Source organism: Heterodontus francisci, chromosome 7, assembly GCF_036365525.1.
Source record: "Heterodontus francisci isolate sHetFra1 chromosome 7, sHetFra1.hap1, whole genome shotgun sequence".
NCBI lineage: Eukaryota > Metazoa > Chordata > Chondrichthyes > Heterodontiformes > Heterodontidae > Heterodontus > Heterodontus francisci.
This window is the reverse complement of record NC_090377.1, coordinates 61,677,431-61,702,161: the sequence shown is the minus strand read 5'-3', so window position 1 is coordinate 61,702,161 and position 24,731 is coordinate 61,677,431. Positions and strand designations below refer to the sequence as shown.

Here is a 24,731-nt window from a genome sequence, read left to right as displayed (position 1 = left end):
ATTGGGAAAGTGATTTCAAGGGAAAAAATCCTTCAAATGTAGTCAAGTATGCAATTAGGTATGTAAATGCACATAATAAGTAAGTGTTGTCAAAACTCAGATAGAACTTTGATGAAGGATGGCATCCTGGAGCCTAGTCCTCATTCACTTACAAGCTTTTATTTACTGAGACACACATTGCATACCATGCACCTCCAACAACTATCCCTTCTTTCAGTCTGCTCCAATATATACAAGAGCAGGTGCATCCCCAATTAAAACCCACCACATAAATACAATTAACACCCAATTGATATACAATTAACACGTCAGTTAAAAGTAACTGTGAAGGAGAATGATTTTGGGAGTGATCATTGGTCAATCCCTCAAAGTTCATACTCAATACCTGGGGCACGTCCAAAGCAAATTAGCCATGTGCTGTATTATCCAGACTAGTCACTACAAGACTGTGATCACAATATTGGGATATATAAAGCATATCCCATCATGGTCCAAATTTGGTCCCCCAAGCTCAAGAAGGACAATGGGGGAGAACATTGTATGACATGCACCTGTTCTTTGGCCATAAAATGCACATCAAAGGGACAAATTTCCAGGGAATCGGCAATTTTCAAGTGCCTGGTCGCCCTGTTAAAACTGGCGTTAAAACCTTGAATAATGCTGATTAGAAGCCTCATACCTGTTGCAGGACTCCGATGTCAAATTCGGCCCAAATTGGGTAAAGCATGTGCCGAGCATGTTCCACTTAGTTTTTGTAGGTCTACAATGACCTAACCACAGTCCTTAAAGAGACCACTGGCAGCTACAAAAATAGGAGCTAAGTTTTCCTTTTTCACTTTGCTCATCTAGTTCAATGTGGAGCCAGGGGGAGCAGGAATGCTCCTCCAGAATCTATACCAATATTGTGGGCCACTGCCAGCTCATTTTCACACCCTCCCTCCCCACCTCAGTCTTATCTGCAAGCAGATTTGGATATTTTGGGAAGTCCCTAACTGCCAAGCTGCATCAGGTGCTCAACTGGTCTCCGCAGCTCACTGGTATTGTAGAGACGAGATCTGAGGCTTAGTTTGCAATGAGCTTTGGGCCTCCTTCTTCTATTCTAGACATGTCACCAATTTCACACTGATTCCCTGTAATAATGAAGTTACTCAGTTATTTATGTCCCAAATTTTCCTCTACTATATGTTAAAGATTTTGGGAGTGATCATTATCAATCCCTCAAAGTTCATACTCAATACCTGGGGCATGTCAAAGGAAATTGGCCATGTGTTGTATTACCCACACTAGTCAGTACAAGCACACTACAAATGCAAGTTGCTGTTGCAATACTGCTGATAATTATAGGATTAAGTAGAACAACTTGCCAACCAAACAAATTGAGAAAGCAGGTGTTGAGGTTGTATGTTCTGAAGCCTTACTTTCCCCAGAGGATGCTGACCTGTGAAACATGATTCACGAAGTGGCAATAAAGTCTGATCTATTACAGCCTTTCAAAATGATGTTAAATGATGTCAAGTCTTAAGATTTTTGACCATTTTTAACATAATTACTTTTGTTATTGGATCTTTATAACATGTTTAGTTACACTATATTTTTAAAGAAAGGTTGAGATGTAATTAAGATGTTGATGAGCTGGAGTGTAAATAAAAGATAATAACATAAGAAATAGGAGCAGGAATAGGCTATTTGTCCCTTCTAGCCTGTTCTGCCATTCAACAAGATCATGGCTGATCTTCTATCTCAACTCCACTTTGCCGCACTAGACCCATAATCCCTTAATTCCCTGAGTATCCAAAAATCTATCAATCTATGTCTTGAATATACTCAATGACTGAGCATCCACAGCTCTCTGGGGCAGAGAATTCCAAAGACTTACAATGCTTTAAGTGAAGATATTTCTCCTAATCTTGGTCCTAAATGGCTGACCCCTTATTCTGAGACTGTGATCCCATGTTCTAGATTCCCCAGCCAGGGGAAAACCTTTTTCAGCATCTGCCCTGTCAAGCCCATTAAGAATTTCATACTTTTCAATGAGATCACCTTTCATTCTTTGAAACTCCAGGGAATATATAGACTTCTGGACTCAACATTGAATTCATCAATTTCAGAGCATGACTGCCTTTTTTAATTTAATTTTATTTTTTGGGCCTGTCTTAAATTTGTTTTTCAGGTTTTTGCTTTGGACAGAGCTGATCATTATTCCGCCAATAACACTCTCTATGGACCAATGCTTTGTATTTTAATACAACTATTAGCACTCCCTTTGCCTTTGTTCTGTGACATCTTTGTCATTTAATCTTTCCTGCCCTCTGCCCTATCACACACCTTCCCTTTTGTTCTTCATCCCTCTCCCCCTTTTCACTTGCTCAAAGCCTTTTACATTTCTAACCTTTGCCAATTCTGATGAAAGGTCACAGACCTGAAACATTAACTATATTTCTCTCTCCAGACCTGCTGAGTATTTCCAGCATTGTTTTGTTTCAGATTTCCAGCATCCACAGTACTTTGCTTTTATTATTATGCATTTTCAGATGTTCAGTGGTCATGAAAGGCACTGTGTAAATGCAAGTCTTTCTTTCTTTCTCTTGGATTCTTAAACAGAAAGGAAGCAAATTTTCAACTAGTGTTTTCGAAAAATGGAATTTACAGCAAATGCAACTGACCATTACTAGATCCTCTAATATGAGCAGGAATAGGAGCAGGAGGACCCCCCACCAGGCCATCAGAGAGGCACCTGCTTTTGTCAGGCGGCTTTTCTCGGGCCTGGAACACCCGCCTGCCAAGGGTAAAATCCCTGTGGAGGTGAGCAGAGGCCCTTAAGTGGCCGTTAAGTGGCCACTTAAAGGCCTTGATTGGTCTGGGGCAGGTGGGGCCAGTTTCCGCTGCCGTCCTGCACAAAATGGCGGCGGAGGCGGGAGCGGGTTGGGAAGGGCCCCGGAGCCTCCCGCTCCATTTTATGCCCCCCCCAACAACAGTGCTACAATCAAGTAATATTATCATCCGAGTTTAGCAAAGCATGTTCCTTGGTGTGGTGAATGAAGTTGTGAAATTGAGGACAGAATATGTTTGAAGTTTTAAGTTAACAAGGCTCAGGGGTATGAAGGGCTATTTGAATTCGAATTATTTGAAGAGACAGCAGAATCAAGAAGTACAAGTATAGCGAGAAAAGGGAGAAGGTAGAAAGTCACTTGATCACTTCAAGGCAAAAGTAAACAAATAACAAAGAAGAAAGGCATTATAGATACAACTGCTAGGATGGGAGGAATCAGATCGATCTACAAGGGCTGATATTCCTCCTTTCCCCCTCGCCCCCTCCCCTCCATCCCACTGGGTGAAAATCAGACAGATTGGATATAAATAGCATTCCACTTGACCTGACACCACCTTTTGTCCTAAGTTCAGATCATTACCCTAGGCCCAGCATTCCTCTGGTATAGAATTAGCCCTTGATGGGGCCTTACATCTGGAAGCTGGGAAAGGAAATTCACTGCAGCCACAGGCCTTTCATCTACCAGAAAACCTCCAGTCCCAAATACTGGGCTTAATCTGTAGAAAAAAGTGCAAACCATTGTTTTGCTGTTTTGTTTTTTGCATGCATTGCAAATGAAATGAGCAATAGAAATCACATCAAGTTCTTATACATCAAAATATTAAGCTAATGGCAGCAGTGTCCAACAGACTTTGCTGACCGACAGATTGCAATTACAAGATTTCTTAATAGAGAATGATGAGCAGGAATAGGGAGGATTAGTTATGGATGTTAGACAGCACCAGAGCTGTCCTATCCACACCAATATGTCACCCACAGTATCTACAAGTCCAGACACAGCTAAGTGGCAACAACGAAGGGAGCTGCCTCCAGGGAAGGCAGTTAGAGTTGTGTTGTCTGTTTCAAGTGACAGTGCAGTACTGACAGCTCTGATAGCTTATGATCCCTGATGTGAGAGAGGTTGGCTGATCTGTAAAGTCCACTTCATATGCAGTGCATGAAAGTAATATCATCAGCTCTTTCCTTAACCAATAATACTCCAATTTCTGTGAAAAGCCTCACTGCAAATCATAGAATCATACAGTGGTTAAAGCACAGAAGGAGGCCATTTGACCCATCGGGTCTGTGTCGCTTCTCTGCGAAAGCAACTCAGCAAGCCCATTCCACTTCCTTTCACCCACAGCCCAGCAAATATTTTCTCTTCAGATAATTATCCAATTCCCCTTTAAAGCCATGATTGTGGTGGAGGCACATTCACTCTCAGGCAAGTGCATTCCAGATCCTAACCACTCACTGGTTCTTTTGCCAATCACTCTAAAATCGCTGTTCTCTGGTTCTCGACCCTTCTACCAAAGGGAATAGTTTCTCCAATATCTACTCTGCCTGGACCCCTCATGATTTTGAAAGCCTCTATAAAATCTCCTCTCCACATTCTCTTTGTTAAGGAAAACACTAGCTTGTCCAATCTATCCTCAACCCAGAACCATTCTCGTAAATCATTTCTGCACCCTCTCCAACGCCTTCACACCCTTCCTAAAATGCGGTGCCTAGAACTAGACAGAATACTCCAGTTGAGGCCAAACTAGTGTTTTATAAAGGTTCACCATAACTTCCTTGCTTTTGTACTCTATGCCTTTAATTATAAAGCCCAGGATCCCGTATGCCATATTAACCACTTTCTCAACCTGCCCTCCTACCTTCAACAATTTGTACACATATACCCTCTGTTCCTGAACCCACTTTAGAATTGTATCCTTTATTTTATTTTGCTTTTCCTTGTTCTTCCTACCAAAATATATCACTTCACACTTCCCTGCATTATATTTCATCTGCTACATGTCCTCCCAATCTACCAACCTGTCTATGTCCTCTTGAAATCTATCACTATCCTCCTCACAGTTTAAAATACTTCCAAGCTTTGTATCATCTGCAAATTTTGAAATTGTCCCCTGTACACCCAAGTATAGGTCACTAATATAGATCAAGAAAAGCAGTGGTCTAATACCGACCCCTGGGGAACCCCACCTTCCTCCAGTCCATAAAACAATTGTTCACCACTACTCTCTGTTTCCTCTCACTCAGCCAGCTTCGTATTCATACTGCAACTGGATCTTTCATTCTATGGGCTTCAACTTTGCAGACAAGCCTCTGATGTGGCATTTTATCCAATGCCTTTCGGAAGTCCATGTCCACTACATCAACCACATTACCCTCATCAATCCTCTCTGATACCACATTAAAAAAACTCAATCAATTAAAAATGATTTGCCCTGAAAAAGTCCATGCTGGCCTTCCTTAATTAATCCACAGTTGTCCAAGTGTCTGTTAATTTTGTCCTGGACCATCATTTCTAAAAGCTTTCCAACTACAGAGGTTAAACTGACTGGCCTGTAGTTGCTGGGCTTATTCTTACACCTCTTTTTGAACAAGGGTATAACATTTGTAATTCTGCAATCCTCTGGCACCATCCCAGTATCTAAGGAGGATTGAAAGATTATGATCAGTGTCTCTGCAATTTCCACCCTTACTTCCCTCAATATCCTCAGATGCATCCCATCTGGTCCTGTTAACTTATCCACTTTAAGCACAGCCAGCCTTTCTAACACCTCATCTTTCTCAATTTTCAGTCCATCCAGTATCTAAACTACCTCCACTTTCACTACAACTTTGGCAGCATCTTCTTCCTTGGTAAAGACAACTGCAACATGCTCATTTAGTACCTCAGCCATGCCCTCTGTCTCCCTAATCGGCCCTACTCCTCGTTTTACTATTTATACACCTACAGAAGACTAGAATTCCCTTTTATTTTGGCTGCCAGTCTCTTCTCATGCTCTCTTTGCTGCTCTTATTTCTTTTTTTTCCACTTTCCTCTGAACTTTCGATATTCAGCCTGGTTCTTGTTGTGTTTCCTTCTATCCTTCAAACACATATTCACCAATCACTCAGGTAGGACTGGTAAACTATATTGTGAGTTCCTAATTCAAAGATTACACTACTATATACACATTAATGGAGAGCTCTTACTGGTATGTGTTGCTTGGTCAACTAATAGTTCAACAACTGTCACATGACAGATGACATCATATCCTGTCTGATGTATACAGATTATGAACACACCCACTTAAAGACAAACTACAACATCCTCCTTTTCTCTAAACTTGAGATTACACACATAACAAATAAACAGATAATAACAAGGCTGTCATAACACTATTTACATTAAGTAAAACTTATGTGCATTGTCAGTTCACAACTTTACTAGTTTATAAGAAGTAAAGGTGGTTTGCTAACATGACCTGATTGAGTCATAGTAAAATTTCTTTGAGATCTCTGACTGTTATCACAGTGGTCTGGATTCGTAGGTGTGTTGCTTTTTTGCACAACGACATCACGTTGGTTGTCTTCACCATGATTTTCCACAGTGCTATGTTCAGTTCTCACCTTTAAAATGTGTTCTATTTGTGTTAGGCCTGCTGGGTGTTGTACAATTGGACACTTCCCTGAGTTGACATCGATTTCTGTGTAATGTCACTTTATTTAGTGTCACTACTTCATATGATTTCGGCTCTCGAAAAACCTCAACTATTTCAGCTGAAACCAGGTTCCCTGTCAGATGTAGAACCTGAACTTTTTGTCCCATGCTCAAACTTGGCAATTTTTTATCTTCATTACGGTCATGCATATCCTTTACCCTCCCCATTTTTCCAGTAAATCTTCTTGTACAACTGTACATTTGGTGGATGATGGCTTGGAAGAGTCGTTCGGATTCACCTCCCAAACATGAGCTTAGCAGGTGATGGTAAACGTGCTCTCAATGGCATTGCCCTTAGATGTAGCATTGCGAACTGGAAATCCTGCTTCATTTCTCAGCATTTAATAATCAAGGACTTGACAGTATGAACCGTGCGCTTCTCATGGCCATTAGGTTGAGGATAATGTGATAATGACGTAATGTGATCAAGGCCCACTTCACACACGTCTCAAAATGGCTTACCCGTGTACTGAGGACTGTTGTCTGAAACAATTTCTTGTGGCGTCCCAAACAAACTGAAAATGGCACTCAGTGTATTGCCAACGGCTGCACTTAATGTATCGTGTAGTTGTAGAATTATTGGGAACTCGGAAAAATAATCCGTCACTAGTAGAAAATCGTCATTACGAACATGAAATAGGTCTGTAGCAATTCTGGTCCATGGGTGCGATGGAATCTCATGCGGTATCAATGGCTCTTTGTGCTGGCTTTGCTGGTGTGCCTGACAAGATGGGTCTTTGGATGTCTCTTCTTGTAATTGTTGACATTTGTGTTGCCCAAAATTCATCAAATCGACTTGCAACACATCTTTGACTTCTGTATCTGGTGTCGGAGGGTTATTGATGGAATTGCATCTTCTCATAGGTGTAAGACTGCATCCTCTTTAAAACTACCGATTGTATTGGACCAGTCTGAGAATTGGCCTTTATAGCCACTCCAGGCGCTGCTTCACAAACCACTGACCACTCCAGGCACTTACCCATTGTCTCTCGAGACAAGGAGGCCAAAGAAGAAGAAGAAGAAGAGTCTGAGTATTTAGATTTCAAGTCGAGGATTGACTCAATGTGGTCGTTCTTGATACCTGGTATCCCCACTGGTACCTTGTTGATCTCATGAATAGTAATGAGCTTAAGGTCTTTGCATGCTGGTGGGCCTGCTATAGCTGGACCTTGTGTATCAATGAGATAAAAGACCTATGACAATCAGTGTTGTCGTAACATTGCAATGAATCGGTGATCCATTCTATGGAGTTAACTTAGCTGAGTTGGTTGAACCATTGTCTCCCAATGCTGGAGGTACATATCTTTAAGTATCCTTAGGGGAAGGATATTGGTGTTCACCCCGGTGTCAATTTTGACATGCAATGTGTGCTTTCCAATCTCCCTCGGATGCACAATATTAATGGTTGAAAAAGCTTCCGGTGGTGTGATTGTAAACATTACCAGGTCCATAGATGCAATGTGGAAAGCTTGCACGCTCTCCCTGGTAAGAACTTGGCCATCATCATTTTCTATGACATCTGCTGTGTTGGCGACTTCGTGCACACGCTCACTTCTATGCCTGGCATGCTCTGTATTGCTGCTAGTGTGCTGCATATGTTTTCTACTTGGCTGTGGCTTGCAGTTACTTCTTGCCACAGTTTCTGAACTGGGTTTCTTACATTAGTGTGCCCAATGCCCTTTAATACCACATGCCTTACAGTGATCCTGGTACGCTGGACAGCTTCTCGCTCAATGCAAATGTTCACATCGTCCGCATGGCTTGTTCGGTTTCACCATATTGGCTACTGTGCCAATCGTTGAAGCCACACCTAGTGCGTGTAAACTGTCAACCTGCAAGGATATTAAGCTGAATTTTACCAGGCCCTCGATGTCGTGGGTCATGGCGGGGGCGGGGGCCCGTAAAATACTTGCAGGAGAGGCTCGCCACGACCTATGATGCCAAGAAGGCCCCATCGCATATTACCGGCGGTGGCGATGCCTCGGTGCACCCCTCACCCCACCCCATCGCCTTCATTTAAATATTACAATTAGTTAAATAAAAATGCAGGTGAACCTATCTGGCCCCTGAGTTCCAAGGCAAGACATTGGTCAGGAGGGAAAGAACTGAAATTAGCAGGGCAGGGGGAGGCAGAAGGAATAACACATCTTATTGGTAGTGGGGATGGTGGGAAAGGGTTGAAGGGCAAATATTAAGAGGTTGGGTGGGAAAGTTCAGGCTGGGAATAAAGATCCTTTAGATGATACTGCCCTGAAAATAAACATTGGTCGGTGGGGGGTGGGATGGGGGCGGTGCAGGGAAAGGGCTTCCAGTATTTTTAATGCTGCACAATATCACTTTAAATATTAAAATTTTTCCTGAGGACTTGCAGTCCTTTAAAAATGGCATCGGCACCTGCGCTATGGCGCCGGATGCCGTTGCTGGGAACGCAGTGGCCGCCCCCTCTACGTCATGGAGGGCGGCCATTCCGACCCCTCCATTTAAATGAACCCCCGCACGTAATATCGCAGGGGCTCAGGGATGGCGTATCGGCGCAGGATGCACGCCGCCATCAGAGTGCGCCGCCACAAACCGCGGTGCACTCGTAAAACTCAGCCCATCGTATTTTTATTTACGCCCATCTTTTAATAAAGCTTCAATGTCGAGGCCTTTTGGCTTTTCTAGGGGGTCCTTTTGAAAAGTTTCAATGGGTGTCGACGCTATTACCAGCTCTGCGATTCTTTCAGATAGCTCAGCTTTGGAAACGTCACAGTCCCTGCCTTTGTTCCTGCAGCGACTGACAAATTGGTTGATTGACTCTTTTAGTTGCTGCCTATATGACATAAATTCCAACTGATATATCCAGAAATTGACTTTCACATGTAATTGGTCCTTCTACAGTGGACCATATTTTCTTCAGGTCTTTCTGACCATCTTCCGATAAGCCTGAGGTATTCAGCTTAAGAAGACCTTCGTTTCCAACAGTGATTTTACTTTGACTTCTTGTTTATCTGGTTCTGATACAGCCAAATCAAGGAACCACAGCTTTAATCTTTGTTGGAAAATTTGAATTCGAAAAGAATACCCACTGCTTTCCAATTCATACACAGGAATTTTACTGACATCTTGCTGATGTTTCCAGGATTTTCCAGGATTTCCTGGGTAGGAAGACGCTTTCCTGCTTTCTTCCACAAGAAGGTTTCAATGTGCTGCAGATCTGGCTGCCTGCAGTATCTGTATTTTCCACACACTATTTCTGAACTGTTACAAGAGTACTTTTTTTTTTGTGAAATATGTTTTGAGGACTTAGTTGAATTATGGACATTGATTCATCTGAAAAGATGTAAAGGTGGTTTGCTAATATGACCTGATCATAGTGAAACTTCTTTGAGATCTCTGACTGCTATCACAGCAGTCTTGATTCGTCAGTGTGTTGCTTTCTTGCACAACGACATCGCATTGGTTGACTTCACAACTCAAGGCTGAACCTTTTTTTTAAAGAAGTCACCAGAAGGTTCCTGGATTTGGCTTGTAAACAAGATTTATTGGAAGGCACCTGTCTGTGGATAATCACCCAGCAGGGTTTGTTTATGACTTGGGGAGCTGTTTACAAAGAAGTGACGGGTCAAGATTTATAGAGGTCAGGAGGCTTGACTTCTGGACTGTTTTTAGTTTCCGTTTGAACTGTTACAAAAGACAGTTTTTTGCCTGCCAAAAGAAGGAGACCCAGCTTTCTCCCTCTCTCAAACAGAAATCCTGCATACAGTGGGCTGAATTTTATTAGTGCACCATGCTCCACGGCGGCGCACTGTGAGAGCAGCGGCCTCCCGACATGGAAGGGACGCCACACAGCCACTGCGATATTACGCGCGGAGGCTGATTTAAGTAAAGGGGGTGAGGCGGCTGCCCCCGATGATGAAGAGCGGGCAGCCGCTGCATCCTCAGCAAGGGCGTCCAGTGCCATCGCGCAGGCGCCGGCTCCATTTTTAAAGGGCTTTGAGCCCGTAACACAGATTTTAATTGATAAAGTTCCAATACTGCAAATTTTTTTAAATAAACTATTACGATATAGAGGCCCTCCCCCAACCACACCCGACCATGGTCTTTTAATTTCCCGTCATTGACAAAACTCACTTTATTCCCTACCCGAACTTTGTCCCCCAGCCTATCATTTGCCCTTAAACCCCTCCCCACCATCCCCACAACTAATACAGTGTTTTCCCTGGTCCTGCACCCCTCCCGCCCTGAAAATTTTATTCTTCCTCCCTCCCCTCTAGGCTCTTGCCTCAGAAAACTGTACAGTGTACTGAAGGCATGCGAAGGATGAACGGCAGCAGTAAAATCAGCGTGGAATGGCTGCCACCATCTGGTAAGTTTGTTTACATATCATTTAGGTTGATTTAAATATGCAGATGAAGGGCCCGCCGCCAGTAATATGCGGCGAGCCCTTCTCAACATCACCGGTCGATGCGGGCCTCTCCCCGCAGAATTTTACCGGCCCCCCACCGTAACACATGGCATCGAGGTGCTGGTAAGATTCAGCCCAGTTTGTCAGCTTTCTATTTCCAACTGTATTTGAAGAAACCCTGTGTATTGAATGTGTGGGAACTGAAACCTCCGTTGCCACATTTCTGCTGCAAGACCTATCGGAAGCCTCTGTAGCTGAATTCCTTGGAAAGCCTACCTAAACTGATCTTCAATATCACCTGGCAACAGCTGTACTAGGAAGATCCCAGTGACAGCCCTCAATATGCATTTGGGATGCCAAACCAAAACCAAGGATAAGTATTCCGCCTAAGTGTGTTTTTTTGGTAACAGCGCTATAAACAAAAATCCCTTTTATTTTCCCCGGTTAACTGATGTGTGTGTGTGCGTGGACGCATGTGTGAGGGGCTAAGGTAAATAAGAGGCTTTAATATTTCAATGTGTGTGTGTATATATTACCTCATCATTGGTTAAGACTGGTTTTATAATAAACTGATAATTTTGCTGTTTATTAAAGGAACCTGGTTGGTGCATTTTATTCTGGGAAAATATGATTGACCATATCGGTAAGTGAGAAAATTTAAATATATGTTGTGACCTATGGAGAAGTGGGACTAGAATAAACAGTGCACTCTTCCTGCTTCAGTCATAACAGAATTCTATAGTACTGCGGGTCTATGGCGCTGTTGTTCCCCTTTGCTTCCTTTTTCAGGCTTCGTCCACGAAGCAGTGTTTTAGTGTGAACAGCACCACAATGTCCCAAATAGCTGTAATGGGCTGCAATGGCCTTTTTTTCCCCTTGAGCCTTTCTTTTAAGCCTGACTTTGAAGCAAGCAGCAGTGGCCTAATGGCTTTTTTTTCTTTTTATGTCCTGATCCAAATCGACTGATCACATCCCTTTGCTATCGATTCCATGGCCCTTTTGTACAGTTACTCACTGTTCCCATCAGAGTACTGCCTGCTGATAGTGCTTCACCTCTCGAAGCTCTGTTGGCAGCTTCTGCTTTCCTCACAGACTACTGGTGTAGTCCCAAGCTGAATCTGATGCTCTCCCAATGTGCCTCAAAAACTCAAAATATTTGAACTCCCAAATGTTGCCACTCTGCTCTGTTTTCTTCTATCCTTTGTCATGCTCAGGAGAAGTGCAGCAATGAAAATACAGGACCAAACTGAAGAGTTCTAGAAAAATTGACTTTTCCTTTTAAAAAGTGGACAATGTGCTGCAAAATGGCCACTGTCGACCAGCTGACTTGGCCTGTATATTCAAACTGCTTTACTGTTAAGGACAAAAGGATACATTCCAGGATAGGCAGCATCAATTACACCCATCCTGAAACCATCAAGAGACATTCCTGAATTGAATGGGTTCTTCTGAAACAAAGAAGGTGTGGAGTAGCCACATCTTAGGCCATTGTGTAGTCACAACAGGGAGGAGGGGGCCATGCGTCTAACAGAGGTTAATGTGGGAGAGTTTTTATCTTAAAAGGTAGCTCTCTGGAGAGAGCAAGAGAGAAATATCACAAGAACATCACAGAAAGGAAGTCCAGCTAGTGGTTGTGGAAAGGCCAGCCAAATCAAGAAAGGAGCCCTGTTGTGAATTCTACACTTCAGCTTGGTGCAGAAAACAATTGAAAGTAGCCAATTCCTCCAGTCTGAAGTCACATGACAGATGATATCATATCCTGTCTGATGTATACAGATTACGGACACATCCACTTAAAGACATATTACAGCAGTTCTCATTTGTATTATCAACCTAACATCTGTCATACGCATGCTTTTTCGGCTTCATCTTATTCTATCTCTTTTGTCATCCAGGGAGCTCTGGGTTTGTTTATCCTACCTTTCTCTCTCGTGGGAATGGATCTTGACTGTACCCAAAGGATCTCCTCTTTAAAGGCAGTCCATTGTTCAATTTCAGTTTTGCTTGCCACTTTTGATTCCAATTTACCTGGGCCAGATCTGTTCTCACCCCATTGAAATTGGCCCTCCCCCAATTAGTTATTTTTATTCCCAACTGCACCTTGTCCTTTTCCACAGCTAACCTAAACCTTATGTTACTATGATCACTGTGCCCTAAATCGTCCCCTACAGATACTTGATCCACTTGTCCCACTTTATGCCCCAGAACCAGTTCCAGCAATGCCTCCTGCTTCATTGGACCAGAAGCACACTGATCTAGAAAATCTCCTGAACACACTTCAGAAACTCTTCCCCTCTCTGCCCTTTACACTATTACTATGCTAGTCTATAATAGTATAATTAAAGCCCCCCATTATAACTCTATATTTTTTGCACCTCTCTACTTTCCTTGCAAATTTCTTCCTCTACATCTTTCCCACTAGTTAGTGGCCTATAGAATACACTCATTTTTTCTTAGCTCGAACCAAAGAAATTCTCTCCTTGACCCCTCTAGGGCATCCTCTCTCTCCAGTACGGTAGAATTCTCCTTAATCAATACTGCCACCCTGTCTTCTTTCTATTGTTCCCTATCTTTCCTTGTATGCAGCAATATTTAATATCCAGTTGTGTCCTTTTTTGAGCCAGGTCTCCGTTATCACAATGACATCGTATTCTTACGTGGCTACCTGTGCTTGCAACTCACACACTTCGTGCATTCACATGCATGCACGATGTGGGCCACATTACATTTCCTCTTACTCTAACCCCGCCTATGTGCGTCTTCCAATTCTTCGTGTACCTTGTTTTTTCTCTCTAATGCTAACTCCTGCTTCCCATCCCCTACCAAGTTAGTTTAAACCCTCCCCAACAGCACTAGCAAATCATCTGCAAGGACATTGATGGCTCTATTCAGGTACAACCTGTCTGGCCTGTACAGGTCCTATTGCCCCCAAATCCAATCCCAAGGCCCCAGGAATCTAAAGCCCTCCCTCCTACACCATCTCTTTAGCCACGCATTCATCTGCTCTATCCTTGTATTTCTATAAACACTACTGTGTGTCACTGGGAGTACTCTGGAGATTACTACCTTTCTGTTCCTGCTTGCTTCTTTTTTTTCTAGTTCCCAAAAATCTGCCCACAGGACCTCATCCCTCTTTCTACCCAAGTCATTGCTACTGGTATGGACCTCCCCCCTCAGAGTGCTCTGCAGCCGCTCAGTGACATCTCTGGCCCTGGCACCGTGCAGGCAACATACCATCCTGGGTTCACGTCTGTAGCCACAGAAACGCCTGTCTGTTCCCTTAACTATAGAATCCCCCGATCACTATTGCTTTCCCAACCATCTACCTGCCCCTCTGTACAGCTGCGCCAGCCGTGAACTTCACTCTGGCTGCACTCCCTAGAGGAACCACTCTCACCAGTATTCAGAAATAAATACAGGTTGGAGAGCGAAATGTACTTAGGGAACTCCTGCACTGCCTGCCTGGTGCTGCTCGACTGTCTGGCAGTCACCCATTCCCTCTCTGCCTGCACACCCTTAAGCTGCCAGGTGACAACCATCCAGAAACATGCTGTCCATGAAACTCTCAGCCTCGTGGATGCACCACAGTGATGCCAGCTGCTGCTCAACCTCTAAAGCCCGGAGCTCAACTGTTCTAACTCAACACTTCCAGCACATATGGTTATACAGGACACAAGAAGCGTCCTGCAGTTCCCAGATGGAACAGGATATGTACTTCATGGGTCCAAGATGCCCTGCCATGCCTCTATTTATTAGACAATTAACTGAATTAACAGAAATAAACTTAAGACTTAAGTAAATACACACTCACCAATCAGTTGCTTCCCTTATGCTGATGTCAGTTTATTTTGTAGGGAGTTAACTTAAATGTTTTTACTTAACTCTCACTAGCTATATACCTCAGATTTTAATTTACTGAAAAATTCTGAATTCTTCAGTGTTACTATCCCTTGCTATTAATTTTTTAATTCCCTACATCTGATTAATTAATTGAACACTAATTTTAATTATAAAGCATTATCAAAATGCCTTTAGATTTTTATGCTAATTAATTGATCTGGTCTTACTTTATAGTTGATTAATTGAAATTAAATTAAATTAAAAGCTGACCAGTTTACTCACACCACGCGACTTTTTGTCCTGTGACATCACTTTGCAATTTTTTTTTTCTTGTCCAGTTCAGACTCGCAGTCCAGTTACAGTCCTACTCATCCAGGCCGCCCCTTTTGGCCTACTCCTCATCTGGGCCTCTCCTTTTGCGCTACTCCCCACCCACGCCGCGCTCCTGTTGGGCTGCTGCTCGCCCAGGCCTCTCCTTTTGGGCTACTCCTCGCCCGAACCGCTCCTTTTGGGCTGCTCCTCGCCCAGGCCTCTCCTGTTGGGCTGCTCCTCGCCCAGGCCTCTCCTGTTGGGCTGCTCCTCGCCCAGGCCTCTCCTGTTGGGCTGCTCCTTGCCCAGGCCTCTCCTGTTGGGCTGCTCCTCGCCCGGGCCTCTCCTGTTGGGCTGCTCCTCGCCCGGGCCTCTCCTGTTGGGCTGCTCCTTGCCCGGGCCTCTCCCGGGCTGCTCCTTTTCAGCTGTTCCTCGCCTGGCTCTCTCCTTTTGGGCTGCTCCTCTCCCAGGCCTCTCCATAGTCTGTGTGCAAAAGGGAACTGTTCACTGAAAAGCCCTGAGCAAATTAGAAGCAGCATCTGAAAGTGGGAAGTGCAAGCCTCAGCATTCCAGAAATTGCTGCACCCTACTGCTCACTTGCTGCCATCATAAAAGGATTTTTCCTCTTGTGGAAGAATCTAGAACTAGAGGTCACTGTTTAAGAATAAAGAGTCACCCATTTAAGACATGGATGAGGAGAAATCGTTTCTCTCAGAGGGTCATGAGTCTTTGGAATTCTCTTCCTCAAAAGGAGGTAGAAGCAAAGTCTTTGAATATTTTTAAGGCAGAGGTAGATAGATTCTTGATAAGCAAGTGGGTGAAAGGTTATTGGGGGTAGGCAGGAATGTGGAGTTGAGGTTACAATCAGATCAGGCATGATCTTGCTGAATGGCGGAGCAGACTCAAGGGGCCGAGTGGCCGTCTCCTGCTCTGAATTCGTATGTTCGTATGTATGTCCGTATGTTCGAAAATGCATTATGCCAACATCGTTTCCTAAACTACGTTTATGTATTTATCATAGAATCCTTTCTTCTATTGTGAATTGACACATTGCAGGAGACTGTAACAGGATGCAGAAGTAATTTCAACAAATAATCACAGAACTTAAATATATTATTTATTTATTTTTTATTTTATTTATTTAGAGATACAGCACTGAAACAGGCCCTTCGGCCCACCGAGTCTGTGCCGACCAACAACCACCCATATATACTAATCCCATATTCCTACCACATCCCCACCTTCCCTATATTCCCCTACCACCTACCTATACTAGGGGCAATTTATAATGGCCAATTTACCTATCAACCTGCAAGTCTTTGGCTGTGGGAGGAAACCAGAGCACCCGGCGAAAACCCACGCGGTCACAGGGAGAACTTGCAAACTCCGCACAGGCAGTACCCAGAATTGAACCAGGGCCGCTGGAGCTGTGAGGCTACAGTGCTAACCACTGCGTCACCCAAGAAAATATACTTTTGTAAAAAAAACTTTGCAGTTTCCCAAAGAACACATTCTGTTAACTCCTTTCATATTGGGCAACTCATCTTACAGCATGTGAATTCTTATTCTTAGCTGAAGTGGGACCAAAGGCTCAACATAAGAGGATCGGCACTAATAGAGTTAGCATTAGAATGCATTAATAATCTTAGAATAAATGCTGTAGTTGTGAAGGACTCTTTGGATGATGGGATACTTGACCACTGCTCTGGGAATGTTCAGCTCAACTGTTGCCTGTGTAAACATGCTAGTCCTTGCCACAGAAAGGAGAGAGATAAGGGGAACTGGAGGCCAGATCAACAATAATGTACCATAGAAATCAACAGACTCAAGGTTGGAGGCTGAGTTACCAGGAGACATCTGTTGATCTTGAACAATCCGGATTATTGCGACCTATAAATGTGTGCTATAAACGTTGCATCATTGAGAAGGCTCTTGGGGTAATGGAGATCGTCTCCCTTACATATGCTCGAATAAAATCTTTACTTGCTTGAATACCGTGGACTCGAGAGTGGATAAATTTCCCATAACATAGCCAAGGGAATTTTCCTTGCACTGCGAGAAAAGATAGACTACTCTCACAAAAAATTTTATTCCACATTTGCAATAAACCTCATTACAACATACATTTTAAAAACAAAATATCCATATATCGGATGCATAAACAAAATAAAACATGGGGAATCGTGGAGTATTGAGTTTATTTTTCCTGTAAGGAAAGCTTCATGACTTTTTCTGGCTGTTTCACTTAGGATTTATCAATGCTTTTTCATGCATAGACAAATAGTTATTACTGAGTACCTTCTACATATGTAAGTAATGGAAAATCTCCAATCTAAAGATGTACAATAGCTAAGCCAATAAGCAAAAAACATGAAAACGATATAGAATGATATGAGACAATACCTCTTGGTTCCCACTCTGTGATTATGTGATATATCGATGGTATCTGTCGCTGAATCATGTCGTACTGCTAAACCCAAATCAGCAATGGCACATGTTCCATTCTTTCTCACAAGAATATTTTTTGATTTGAGGTCACGGTGTGCAATAGCAGGTTTACCTGTTACATGAATCATGATTTATTTAAAGTTGTTATTCAATCACTGGCCTTTACATTGTCATTAATTTACACATAATGGTTCTTTTTACAAGTCTGTGTGGTGGGAAGCAAGCCACAGTAATCAAAAGTGTATGTTGGAAATTTGGAACCCAACTGTTTTGTAAAATTGTGAGCAGTGCACATCCAAATTTACAATATGCGACCATGGTGGGCAAGGCTCCTTGCCTACATTACAGATTTGTAAGTTTAACCTAGAATGTTTGAAAGGGAATAATGTTCTGTTACAAAGGTTTTACATTTTGTACTCAGTACTTAGGTATCTATGTGTTTTTAAAAACTGAGAAAAGGATTTTTCTTGCTCAGTGGAAGACACCTGTAAATATTTGGAATTCCTGCAATGTTTTGAAAGGAAGTTCATAACAAGAGTTAAACTTTATGGGCGTTTTGAAAGGAAGTTGAACTTGTACAAGTAGAGGAAGGCCAGCAGTTTCAAGGAAACCACAGGAGTTTGACCTTTCCTCAGAGCTGTTTTTTGAAGGACAAGAGACACTGGGCTGAATTTTATGCCGCCCCAGTGGGTCAGATGGTGGCATTGGGGCAGCATAAAATTGAGCGGGAGGCTCTGGGAGGCCTATTTGCCCCACTCCCGCCTCCAGTCAACAGCAGTCGGGTGGGGGGGGGGGGGGGAGGGGAAGACGGCCCGCCCACCCGAGGCCAATCACAGCCCTTAATTGGCCACTTAAGGGCCACTTAAGGGCCCTCGCCCGCTTCCCATGGCAAGTGGGCGTGCTGGGTACGTGAAAGGCCACCCAGCGATAGCTGCTGGCCTTTCCACGCCCTGGGGGGGGGGGGTGGCGGGGCTGGTGGTGGGGAGGCCATGGCAGTCGGGCACAGGGTGCCCGATTGAGGGCCACCCACACCTTCCAACCCAAACCCGGGACACAAGACGCCCCCCTCCCCCCCAAACAACCACTCCAGCCTCACCAGGGAAGGACTGATCCCCCTGGTGAGGCAAGCCCAACATACCTCGTCTCCAGGCTCCATGGAGTCAGCTGGGCTGCAGTCCCAGCACGGCCACCGCTCTCGGTGGCGCTGCTAGGACTAAGAGCTGCCAGTCTGCAGGACCTCAGGTGGTATTTACTCTAGTGGTAAATTTTCCCACTTACCAATACGGTCAATCATAGACTCTATTATTATCCCAGAATAAAACATACCAACCAGTTTCTTGGTTGTTTCTTTAAAAAACAATAAAATTATTAGCTTATTACTAAACAAGTCTTAACCAGTAATGAAGTAAAGTATAAACACACAGGTTGAAATATTAAAGTTCCCTTTTTACCTTAGCCCCTCACACCCACACATACACACATACACCGGTTAACCGGAAAATAAAGAGATTTTTGTTTTTAAGAGCTCTACTACAGACAAAAAAACACTTGGGCTGAATACTTGCACATTCTTGAACAAACAGCAGATGAGATATGTTGTGCTCAAAATCTGGCATACAGTCTGGCCTCCGAGCATACGTAAACAAGTCACTGGGATCTTTTCAAACACAGTGGACTTCTCAGGGTCTTTTAGAGAGGTGCTGGAAAGCCGAGCTGGGTTGTGGATTTCTCTTCTTCCTTGGAAGTTCTCTTCTCTCCTTGGAAATCTCTCCCTTTTTATACAGTTCAACCCCAATACAAAACAATTCAAAAGCATAACTGACAATAGGAGTTCAACCCTTTGACTTCCATCAATCTTGACCTGTCACTTCTTTGTAAACAACTTCTTCAGGTGTCCAAAGTCCTCTGTTGTTTATTGAGCTGGAAGTCAGGTGGTTTCCCAGAAAGGCTTGTGGTTGTTGCTGGAAGTCAGGTGGTTTCCCGGAAAGGCTTGTTTTCCTCACAAGACCTCTCAGTGCCCCTTTTAAAAATCATTTCCAGGGACTGTTTTTCAAAGTTAAGTGGCATTTACATGACCCCCTTTGAAAACCCCAAAGTTTAACATTTCTTCAATCTTTCAAAAATGAATCCTCAAAAAATATATTTAACAAAACACAGTGGCACTTTTGTAACAGTATTATTCTGCCTATTCCTATTCAAATTTTGAACACATTCTGACTGAATGAATTTAATCAAACCTAGTTGGTTTTATAAACATTACCATCAAGTAAAATTCTGTAATAGCTATAGAAAAAATACAAACAATAACCCCCATTTCAACCATTTGCTTAACTTGGAAACAGAAATGTTTTACCTTGTGTGCCAACTATTTCCATATGGAGATGCGCTAGTCCACTTACAATAGAGAAGGCAAGTTGCATCATACCATCTACCGTCACAATGTATCTGTTTAAGTAGTCAAACAGTGAACCATTCTCGTGATAATCTGACACAAGCCAAAGCTGAGTCCACGTGCCATTATCTGACAGAAAAGGAAAATTTAAACAATATATACAATTGTTAAGTAACTCAGAATATTTCATTTAAGAACACCACTTTCTTTTTAAAATCTGTAATTAATATATATTGTTTGTTAAATGCTCATTTCAATTAGATTAGTAACTATTCAATATTTAAGTCACACACACAAGTGTGACTTTAAACAATTCCACACAGAAGGCTATTATTTTTTTTTATTCATTCCTGGGATGCAAGCATCACTAGCAAGGCCTGCATTTGTTGCCCATCACTAATTGCCCTGGAGAAGGTGGGGTTGAGCCATCTTCTTGAACCGCTGCAGTCCATCTACAAAGGATGTAATAATATAAGAAATAGGTGAACTAGGACATTTGGCCTCTCGAGCCTGCTCTGCCATTCAATAACATCATGACTGATCTGATTGTGACCTTAACTCCACTTTCCTGGCTGCCCCCGATAACCCTGTACTCCCTTGTAGATCAAAAATCTGTCTAACTCAACCTTGAATATATTCAATGACCCACCCTCCAATGCTCTCTGGTGTAGGTACACCTACAGTGCTGTTAGGAATGGCGTTCCAGGATTTTGACCCAGTGACAGCAATATAGCTCCAAGTCAGGATGGTGTGTGGTTTGGAGGGGAACTTGCTGGAAGTCAGGTGGTATTCCCATGTTCTTGCTGCCCTTGTCCTTCTAGATAGAAGAGGTCGCAGGTTTGGAAGGTGCTGTCAATGGAGGGTTGGCGAGTTGGTGCAGCGCATCTAGTAGATGGTTTATGATGAGGACATGACTAGTATATCAATTTTAGGGCAATTAAAGCACAAAACTACAAATAAAATATGGTGTAACTGAAAAGAATAACCCTTGCTCCAAGAGTGGTAAATAATACTTTGTAATAATGATTGTTAAAATACCATATAAGTTTTTGAAGAAAATATCTTGTGGGGAACTAATCGAACTCCATTCCCTTAAGTCACAATAGTAGCTAACAGTTCAGCTCACATAAGGTGGCCTAGATGTTGCAATTAACACCAAAGTTAAGCCATTAATTTATTTGATTTAATGACAGTATTAAAATAATATGGATTGTTAGGCTAGCATGTCTGAAGTGTGCCATCAGTTCTCATCTTACTTAGAACATAATGGCATCTCACCTATAAATGAGTGTCTCCTGAAATAGCATAGTTATCACAGGCCATGTGAAATCTGTAAACTGTTCTCCAAGCTAACAATCACAGTTGGATGCAATTAGTGGTATGAGTTTAAAAGAAAAATAATGGAGAATATTAAAGAAAAAAGAAATAAGATCAGTAGTCTCTAAAATTGAAATCAAATTCTGATGGGTGTACTAATTTGTTTATACTGTTCAGATCATCTCTGGTTATGCCATCCTATGTGCACAATTTTCGACTGTTCTATATTGAGAATCATTATGAAAATGAATTGATATCAATTGCTATTAGTTTGACACAGGGGACCAGCAATTACTTTGAGTGCAAATTTGATTTCCCTCAGCTTTCGTGTTACCTTTCAACTCCAAAATTTGAGTCATGCAGCTGAATATGCAACTTGGTTCCTGTTCCATGTGATGCATAAAATGGCTACTACCCAAAAGCCTTCATTTAAATATCATGACATCAGAGGTAACATGTGTACAACGTGTACAAAAGTATTTATCCAAATATGCCCATTTTCATTTTTATAAAAGTCTGTTCTTTCTTGTCCTTTTAAAGTTGTCTGTCACAACACATGCATTGCACACATAAGCTTCAAAGTGCTCAGGTCATTTTATGGTATGCGTGCAAGTTGTTGGCTGTTGGTCTGCTGGTTCCTTGAGTGATGTTACTGGTGTTCCTTCTTTGGTGAATGTTGCTGCTGTGGTGGTTGTTGCTGCTCATCTGTTGCGTTGGTTGGAGTATGGTTGACCTCTGGGACTGATGGTTGTTCAGTTCCTTGTTCAGTTGGCAAACTCAGATCTGTCTCATCAGCCTTTGCTATGAAGGAGCAGCTTCTCTGGTTGAGCATGGATGTCTGCGGTTGCAACAATAGATCTGGTCGCTCAATTTCACCTGATATGATCAAGGTGCCAACTTCTTAATGTAAGTCCCAGTTGCCGAGGAGGCTGAGTGCGTGCATTAAATCTTTGTACTCTGACTCTCCAACGCTCAGCTCTGGCAATGATTTGGCAGTTTTATCAAAGTGACATTTGACTTTGTTGTTTCACTATGATTTTGTTCCTCACACCTGTTACTACTTCTGGTTTCAGTAGTTTCTTAGCTGTTGGAAGAGTCGGCTGGGTGCAGCGTGACATTCGTCACTGAGCTGGACTGTTTGCCATGCCTTCAGTCTGTGTGTTTCTCCACTCTAAAGATTTCCTTGTACACATCTGTGCCAGATCTATCGGATGTCTTTATGATCTATTTGGCAATTTTCACTGCTGCCTCAGCCTTTCCAGTATGGAGATGATGTGTAGTGCTGAATCGTTCATGAAGCATCTGAATTCTTCACTTGTGAATTGAGAGCCACTGTCGCTCATCACACTGTCAGGAAAGCCATGAAGACAGAAGAGTGCTTCGATCTCATTGGTAGTTGTTGATGTCAACTGGTCTAACTTCCAGTAGTCTGAATAGTAGTCAGCTGTGGCAAGATAATCAATTCCAGTGAGAGCGAAGAGGCCTACTGCAAGCTTCATCCCTGGTCTGTCAGGAATATCATGAGTCATGAGGGACTCTTAAGCTTGCTCAGCTTGATATTCATTGCAAGCATTGCACTGGCTGAAGTGGTCCTTAATCTCATTGCTCATGTTTGGCCAGTAGAGCACTTCTCTTGCCTTCCTCAGATTAGACTCGATTCCTTAATGGCTTGCGTGGATGCACTTCAGCATCTCTTTTCTCATCTCTTTAGGGATAATGATCCTAGTCCCTTTGTACAAGATACCTTCTTGGTTGGGGGAGTGGGAGGAGGGTGGGGTGGGGTGGGGGGGGTGGGGGTCACTTAATCTCCGTATGCCAAATACTCTATTATAGCAACAGGGGTGTCCTTGATGGTTTCAGGCCATCCTTTCATCACAACTTCCTGTAGCACTTGAAGAGTTGCATCTTGTCACCTAGTTTGCTTGATCTGAGCAAGATGCTGTCTGTCAGATTTAATGTCTCTGCTGGGTTGATGACTTTCAGAGTATGTCGTGCTATTACTTCTTGATGAATCTGCAAGATTTCACTCTCTGTGCTAGCATCAAGTTCCTTCAAAGGAAGCACAGCTCTCAACAGTATATCATCAATGTGCATCGCTTCCCTTGCTTGTGCTTCACTTCCAAGTGATATCTCTGCAAACAAAGTAACCCATCCTTTGAAACACTTTGGAGCAGATAGAAGCGGTTTGAGAAATATGTTTTGAAGTGGCTTGTGGTCAGACTCTACCATCACTTTCTTTCTGCCAACCAGGTAATTCACAGGCAAAGACAATAGCCAGGCATTGTTTCTTCAACTGTGCATCACATTGTTCAGTTTGCGTTAATGGTCTGGATGCAAACACAACTATTTGTCCTTGCTGCATGAGGCTGGCTCCAAGTCCTGTTTCACTGGCATCACACTGCAGGGTGACTTCCTCGTTGACATTATAGTATCTCAGCACTTGTGTTGTCATCACTAGTTGTTTGATGCAAGTGAAAGCTGCTTCTTGTTCTGTGCCCCAATACCACGGAACATCCTTTGCAGTGAGTTTGCATGGAGGTTCATTTTCTGATGATAGATTGGGCAAGAACAGCTAAATCCAACAAATCGTTGAACTGCTTTCACCTCTGTTGGTTGTTGCATCTCTGCTACACCTCACACCGTATCATGATCACGGCAAAATCCTTTAGCTGTCAGTACATGACCTATGTATTTGACTTCAGTCATCTTCAGCTGCAACGTTTTCTTGTTCAGCTTCAGATTCATCTGATGAGCTCTCTCTCGAGCAGTCTCACTAGATGTCAATCATGGTCTATGATGGCATCTTCTATCATATCATCACATTCATTGACTGGAAGATCAAAGACGATCACTTTCACTCCTGGTAGACCATTGACTATCTCATGCTGTCTGTGCTGGTACTCCTCCAGAGCAGTAGAAATGCCAAATAGCATGCGCAACCATCTGTACCTCTCAAATGGCATCCTGAAAGTAGTCAGAAAGCTGCTGTTTCATCCAACTTCATTTACCAGTATCCATCCTTAGCAACTAAGGTAATAAAATCCTTTGCCTTGGCGAGTTGATGCAGAATCTCTGCAATGGTTGGTATAGGGTAGTGAGATCTCTTCAAAGCTTTATTGAGTTCCTTTGGATCTAAACACACTCTCAACATTCCAGGGTTTTTTCACTGCTATCATTCTGCTAATCCAGTCTGTAGGAGTTGTCACTTTCTTGATTATTCCCATCTTTTCAAACTTCTCTATCTTGTCTTTCAGGCTGGACTTGAGGGCAGCTGGAACTTTTCTTGGAAGGCACTGAGTTACCCTCACACTCTTATCTATTTTGAGATGATAATCACCAGGAAGGCATCCAAGACCTGTGAAAACATCTTTGTAATCTGTCAGGATTTGTTCAGCTTGGTGTCATGCAGAACACTGTAAATCTCTTCTGGTATGTAGAGGGTTTGGAGGGTTACCAGTCCAAGCTTTTGACATGTTTTAGTCGAGATTGACGGAAGATTGCTTAGTGTCCACTATCT

At 42.9% G+C, this 24,731-nt stretch overlaps 1 protein-coding gene across 1 annotated transcript in view; it reads right to left on the bottom strand.

The window, feature by feature from the left end:
- Positions 1–24,731, bottom strand: part of LOC137372381 (activin receptor type-1B-like) — a 102,127-nt gene that overhangs the window by 19,544 nt on the left and 57,852 nt on the right. The window contains exons 5-6 of the mRNA XM_068036270.1: positions 19,859–20,026; positions 17,461–17,617 (exon numbers count right to left, since the gene is read on the bottom strand). Of these exons, the coding sequence (XP_067892371.1) occupies positions 17,461–17,617; positions 19,859–20,026 (325 nt within the window). The remainder of the gene's footprint in view (positions 1–17,460; positions 17,618–19,858; positions 20,027–24,731) is intronic.